Below are 7,500 nucleotides of genomic sequence, written 5' to 3'. Positions count from 1 at the left end.
TCTCCTCCATATAAAGAGTGTTTCTTGCACAAACCGACCCTCTCCCTTTCTCCTCCACATTTCTCTCCTTCACTCCACCTCAACCCTACGTGTTGATTATGATTACTCTTCACAGAATTACAATCAGTGACCAGTGAGAGGACCAGCGTTTCGGGTATGTGTACGGTACTCGGTCCCCATCTCCATAGCATCTTTGCTTAAACTTCTTTCTTGCTCGCTGCATGGCCATCTGCCTCTGAGAACTCACTAAAACATTCTTGACACACACATATGTATACACACCCACGCACAAACATAAACATAAGAGAGTCCTTCACATTTTTAACTCAAGTGTAATGTGTCTGAAGGACTGTCCGGAAGAAGAGCCAGCCTGATAGCATAAACAAATCTAGCAAAAATTAGCCTGTAATATAGGTTAGTCTCATTTTTTTAAATGAGCTGACTAAAATTTTAACAATTCTGAAGTGTTAAATATTTTTAAATACACAACTAAAAAGTATTGGTAGATAGAGGTTTATTGGTAACTAGCTACCAAAAGCTAACCGCATGACATTTCTGAAAGTATTTTTAAGTCATATTATTTACTGGTAATGCAAACCTGCCAGCTAGCTGTTAGCTAGTGACTGGTAACACAAACCTAAAAACTAGCAACTGGTAACACAAACCTGCTAGCTAGTTTCTGGTAACACAAGCCTGCTAGCTAGTGACCGGTAACACAAACCTGCTAGCTAGTGACTGGTAACACAAGCCTGCTAGCTAGCGACCGGTAACACAAACATGCTAGCTAGTAACTGGTAAAACAAACCTAAATTCAAGCAACTGGTAACACAATCCTGCTAGCTAGTGACTGGTAACACAGACCTGCTAGCTATTGACTGGTAACACAAACCTGCTAGCTAGTAACTGGTAACACAAACCTAAAAGCTAGCAACTGGTAACAAAATCCTGCTAGCTAGCGACTGGTAACACAGACCTGCTAGCTATTGACTGGTAACACAATCCTGCTAGCTAGTGACTGGTAACACACACCTGCCAGCCAGCCTGACAGGGTCTCTGAGAAATGTTTAGTAACACACATGAGGTAGCCTAGTGGTTAAGCTGTTGGACCACTGATAGGAAGGTCATGAGCTCAAATCCCAGGTTCGCTAAGCCACTGCTGGGCCCCTGAGCAAGGCCCTTAACCCAAATTGGTCAGATGTATAAATTGAAATGTAAGTCACACTGAATAAGGGTGTCTGCTAAATGCCAAAAATGTAAATACGAATAAATGTTTATAATCTTCCCTGCTGACACTAAAAGAATTAGTTACGCTTTATTTGAGATGTTTCACATATATTTATAATTCTCATAGATAATTCTAGTACTAATATGAACTAATCTGTATGGATTTCTGAGAGGAATTTTGAGCCACATTTGAAAATATTTCTAATATTTACTGCTCATGCTAGCCTGCTAGCTAATAACAATCAGCCTGACAGGGTCTCTGTGAATTTTAAGTAATATTCATTAATATTTCTACCCTGGTTGTTAATATGAGCTTATCTGACAGGAATTAGCTAACATGAATACCCTGCAGGATTTCTAAGGAATTTTAACTGACTTACAAAAAGCCCTCATTGAAAATGCTAAACTAATTAATATAAGCTAATCTGACAGAATTCTGAGAGGAATTTTAAGCCATATTCAAAAATATTTTGAATGTTTACTAATAACACTCACCCGCTAGTTAAAATTAGCTAATTTGACAGAATTTCAAAGTCATATTGATAAAAGTTAATGATCATCACTGTAAACGCTAGCTAAAGGACTAACTAACAGAATATTTTAGAAAACCGCTTTGAGTGTCAGTATAAAAATTCACATACATTTACACATACAATGTGTTAATGTCCTGGATTAGATATGATTCAGAAATCTGAGACACTACAGACTCCTTTAACATGCTGTTCTCCATTGACTAATACATCAACTGGATAAATTTACTCTTTAGTTTATTTCTTTCTAATATATTAGTGTTGGGCATTGACCCTGATGTTTTTGGAGGATGACATAATCATGAAGGGTTAGACGGCAGATAGAGAAAACTTTACTAGAGCGAATGTTCTCTCGTTCGGCGTTTGTAAATGTTCTGCTCTGTAAAACTGGGCCCGTATTCATTAAGATTCTAAGAATGATCTCAGAGAGCTTCTAACTAGGAATCTTAAGAGTGATTAAGAGATATTCGTCTTAGAGAGGAGGCGTGGCCAAACCCTGTTAATAGGTGACACATTCTTTTGAAGACTGTGATTGGTTGTCTAATAAAGAAATAGGATCGCTTTTAAAATTTGGTCTATTATAAACCTTCACTTTGTCTCTATGTTAAGATATTTGAGTCTGTATCATGTAGGGATTACGTTCGTGACCGATCATGTTAGAGATGTTAGAAATGTAATGTAAATGTAAACATGTAAACATCTCTGACACAGCATAGAAATGTCATAGCGTTAAATTCTGCCGCTGTGGCATTTCAGCTCTGTTTCAGAGATGTTAGAGTATCTCTCTCTCTCTCTCTCTCTCTCTCTCTCTCTCTCTCTCTCTCTCTCTCTCTCTCTCTCTATATATATATATATATATATATATATATATATATATATATACGTATATATATATATATACGTATATATATATATATACGTATATATATATATATATATATATATATATATATATATATATATATATATATATATATATATATATATATATATATTTATATATACACACATAGTAATTTCTGTGCTGTGTCAGAGATCTCTAATATGAAATGATTGGTCACAAAAATAATCCCTAAACGATCTAATATTTAGAATCTTCTTAACTCACTATCATTAGTAAATATACAAACATTACATAAATATTTAAATATACAACAATACATTGTTAAGTATACATTTCTTCTTCCTCTTCACCTTTCACTCTTAAGCTCCCTCCTCACTACTCCTAACATTTTTTAACCTTATGAGCCCTTTTAAGGGTTAAGATGCTTGAGACTTTTATCTTTACTAGGATCTTCTCTTTAATTCTAAGAAGAAACAGCCACATTTTTAAGAATTTTCTTAGAATTTCCTCATTAGGAAAAACTCTTTGCACTAAGAATGTTCATGAATACAGGCCCTATCGACACAATGCGTATTATGTGAATGCCTTACAGCTCACCTCACAGGTCTCAGAACATATTTGAGATAGGCCAATGTGCCTGTCAGGCTCACGGTGCACACTGTGTGTGTGAGCTGGTGTGTGTGTGTGTGTATGTGTGGTCTGTTGACACTTTTTTTTAAAGGTTTGTTTTTTCCACTTCATTCAAGCAGAACAAGGATAGCACCTTTTGTTCATGTCATTTATCTTAACTGATTTTTATTTTTATTTCATCATGAAGTTAAACAGCACGTCAACTCACAGTTTCAGTACAAATACTGATACATTTCACTGATGTGTCATAGCACGGATTCCTAAGGCCTGAACCGTGGAAATGAGCCTTGCTGTGTCGGATGCTTTCTGTTAGTCGTTTGTTGGTTGTTATTTCACATAAAGCTGGGCGATAAAGTTTTTCAATATTGACATTTTGCTTAACTTTAAAAATTTCTCTCTCTCTCTCTCTCTCTCTCTCTCTCTCTCTCTCTCTTTCTCTCTTTCTTAATTCTGCTCTTATTAGAGCAATATGTCGATAAATTTTATATATATATATATATATATATATATATATGAAAATAGATAGGTAGGCACTTGACCTAACTAATTTTTAAACTTGGTGTCTTCCAGCTCAGTTGTAGCACGACTAAAAGCTTGTGAACTAGCAACAAGTTCACTAGCAATACCTAAGCATTTACCTTTTGGAAAAAAGTGCCAGTGTTATAGATTTATAATTAGACACTAGAAAATGCATCTAAATATTTGACAGAATCTGTGTTGATGCAGCATATTGCAGCATATTGCAGCATACAGTAAACTCTGAAGTTTACAGACAGCACCGTTGCAATCAAATTTAATGCTATTAAAATAATTCTTCATCACAACCATCCTCATCCTCTATTAAAGCTGCCTAGGATTTGTGATGGATTGTCAGTTAAATAAGTGTGTGGTGCAGTGCAAATCTGAGGTGTGGAGCTATTTTCTGGCCCAGAAAAAATATATTTTATTCACTAGGACTTCATAAGTAATTGTATTAAAGATGCTGTAGGATCCGTGTGTGGTACAATGTGTTTAATGAAAATCAGGGCAGTATAATGCAAAACCTCAGGTGAAAATCAGCAACGGGGAAAACAGGCAGAAGTTATACAGACGGCGATGCAGACAAATTCGACAAGGGCTAAAACGTAGAGAAGAAAAACAAGGAATAAAGAGGGGAAGGTCATACACACCCAACAATAAGAGTAAAGAAACTAGCAAAGGTTTGGTACGAGGAACGATTAACAATACTTGACAAATAACAATACTGGAAGTGTTAGAATTCCGGCGAGGGTAAGAGGGGGGGTTTGCAGGTGTAGGTGTGATATCAAAGGTGTAGATGTCAAATATCTGTTATCATGTGTTGTTAGATATTTCTTACACTCTTCTTTTTTTCATATCGCCCAGCTCTAGCTCCACTCTCATCTACTGTTTGGTGACTGAATGTTCGCTCTGTTACATGTAATCAGACATTCAGTGACGTCTTTTCAGAGTGACGCGTCCTGTGATTTACTGTAAACTGCTTGCTGTTCTGTGTGGCATGAAACATTACGAAGGTCTACATTTTGGGTCCATTATGTGTACGTGACTCCATGTATGCAGTCAGATCCAAAAGTCTGATTCCACTACAAACTGTTTATAGTCAATCAGCAGCTCAAACTTTTTTAATTCAGGGTTACTTAGTAAAATATTTATTTTCTAATACGAATCTAAAATTTTATGCTCTTTATTAACATATGGATTAAGAAATAATCATTTATATAGTATTATAAGATAAGAAAAAAAGTTATCTTGAAACTGTCAGAAGTATTAAAAATTAATAAAAAATTATATTGTAGTATTCAAGTAATATTTTAAATTGTTCACACACTTTTTCATTCTTATCGTAACCCTCTCTTCCTATATATACTTTTCTCTCCTCATCCATCACTTCTGGTTTCTTTTTCTTCTTCCTTTCCCTTTCTGCTATCTAAACTTTTCTTCCTTATTTTTCTTCTTCCTTTCTACTTTTTGATTCACTTTTTCCTCTGTATAGGAAGTCTAGAGGGCAAAATAAAACTAAACACTGCCTTTCACTAGAGGATGTATTTGTTTGTTTGTTTGTTTATTTAAATTTCTTTGTTTTTTTTATTAGATTCTTTGAAAAAAACTTTTTTTAACTATTTATTTTTTTAGAATATAAAACAGTTGCTAGTCGACTCAGACTTTCAGACTTTTTTAAATCTGAATTTTACAGAACCTCGGTTTCTGTAAATGACTCTGGAGTTGGTGAACGTCAAAGGCTCCGCTACTCAACCTCCACATCGTCTCTTTTGTTATGATGTGAATTTGTTGTGCGTAAAGTCTCAAATAACCCACAAGTGTACATGTTACCATGTGTGTGTATGTGTGTTTCATCCCTGTCTTCTCTCTCATCTGTCTGTTCTTCCTGTGTGTGTTTCCATGGCAGCCGGCGACCCCCGCCCTCACCCACCCGAACCATGTGATCCACAGACTCCTCCCTCGAGACGATTAGCTCCTCCCACCAGACCTAATGGGGTAGAAATCCAGGGTGCCCAGATCCCCTTCATCTCCTTCTCCTTCAGATTCACTTCGGCATGAACACACACACACACACACACACACACACATTCTACACAGAGTTTAACCTATGCCCATTTTATGTCATTAACGTTCCTCTCTATATTTCCTCATCCTTCATGACTTTCTAACAATCCCTGACTTCCGGTTGTGTTTTTTTTTCCTTTTTGGTGAATGAAAGATCTTTTCTGAAGCAGATGCATTATCACTCCAAGGTGATGACTGGAGTAATGAGTATAACTGCATCTATTATATGTCCGAGCTGTTACTTTACTTGTCTTTCTTTTCCTCTGTTTCTCGAGCAGTGCTCCTTGAAGTCACAGGCAGGAAGTTGACACCTCGCTAACCTGAATGAAAAGAAACTTTACAATGGTTCTGATTTGAAGACCAGACTTTAATCAGCCACGTTTTACACAGTTGGTTGACATTTTAATTAGAATCCGAGACTCCTGCCTTCCAGCCTTGCTGACTTTAGGGACACCATGTTATTAACTTCTGCTCTAATAATTCTTTCAATATTTACTCTTCTTTTTCTCTTTTTTCTCCTTGCACTGCTCAGCCGGCCGAGCAGGGGCAGCCCCGAGAGCCCTCTTCCTTCATCTGACTCCTAACTACACCATCCTTTTTTCATCTGCTCTTTTTATCCTCTAATCCTCCTTTTTTCCTTCCTCTCTCCCTCTACTTGCTCTATCATTTCTTTTACTTCTCTTTCTTTAATCAGTTACACAACTGTCTGTCTATTAATTTACTTTGTACTTCTCTTTAATTTCTCTTAATTTTGATTGATTCTCTTCTTCCTTCCTGTCCTTTCTTCCCCCCTTTTATTCTTTTTTATCTTCTGTTCCTTCTTCTTCCTCCTCCTCTTCTTTCTCTTCCTCTCCATTCTTTCTGTTCTTCATTGTCTTTCTTCTTCTTTCCATGCCTTTTAAAATACATTATTTTTCTATCTCTCTATCCATCGTGCTTCCCTTTTTTCTCTCATTTTATTGCTCTCCTTCCCTCTCTCTCTTTTCCCCTTTTCTTTCTTTCCGCCCTCTTTTGTTTCCCTTTCTCTTGTCTCCACTTGTCCTCTCCTTTCTCTCCCATCCTTTCCCCTCTCCTTTCTCTTTCCCCTTCCTCCTCTTCTTCCTCTTCCTCTCAAACTCTTCCCATGTTCATCATCAAGCAATCCTTAAATCAAACCCCACCAGCACAACCCAACTCTCTCTCTCACACACACACACACCACAGTGAAGAGAGGAGGAGACAAAAAACAGATGGAAACCCTTCAGGTGTAACTCCTCTTCCTCCTGCTTGGTTACACCACCTCATTAAAGGACAGATGCTCTTCTACATTCCACACAAAGTGGAGGAGCAGCTACACCACCAGTGTACTGTGAGACATGTGTAGTGTTTGTGTTGTCGTTGGCGTCTCTTTGCTTTCCACTGGATTTTCTTCGTCTTCTTAAAGCAACTGGACTAACGTGACGGCCATGAGCCCTGTCTCCAAGTTTAACCTCTATTGTAACGCACATGAACATTGTAAGTTCCTTGAATTTCTTAATTTCACATCATGTCAGTAGCACAAGTTCTCAGTAGTACTGAAACATCCTGAACCCTGTGTGTGTTTACGCTTATGACATTTCACTTCATTTATCCAAGTAGCGAGCGCAGTAAAATTAGCGAGGCGGGATCTATATAGAAAGTGCAATATTTCTAAGATCGGTTATCATTCAC

The 7,500-nt window shown here is 37.0% G+C and overlaps 1 protein-coding gene across 6 annotated transcripts in view; it reads left to right on the top strand.

Moving 5' to 3' along the window:
- dnm1a (dynamin 1a) overlaps nt 1–7,500 on the top strand; it is a 59,395-nt gene that overhangs the window by 49,741 nt on the left and 2,154 nt on the right. For 2 of the 6 annotated variants that reach the window (XR_009647850.1, XM_060863165.1), the window contains 2 exons: nt 116–154; nt 6,344–7,500. The exon at nt 6,344–7,500 is cut by the window's right edge and continues 2,154 nt beyond it. Coding sequence is in view for 3 of the 6 variants with exons in the window: in XM_060863165.1 (XP_060719148.1) it covers nt 116–137 (22 nt within the window). In the remaining 3 variants the exon portion in view is untranslated. Of the gene's footprint in view, nt 1–115; nt 155–5,653 lie in introns of all 6 variants that reach the window. The other 4 variants (XM_060863163.1, XM_060863166.1, XR_009647851.1 and 1 more) reach the window with 3 other exon arrangements.

This window comes from Tachysurus vachellii, chromosome 26 (assembly GCF_030014155.1).
Source record: "Tachysurus vachellii isolate PV-2020 chromosome 26, HZAU_Pvac_v1, whole genome shotgun sequence".
Classification (NCBI taxonomy): Eukaryota; Metazoa; Chordata; class Actinopteri; order Siluriformes; family Bagridae; genus Tachysurus; species Tachysurus vachellii.
The sequence above is the reverse complement of the archived record's forward strand: the minus strand, read 5'-3'. Positions and strand labels throughout refer to the sequence as shown.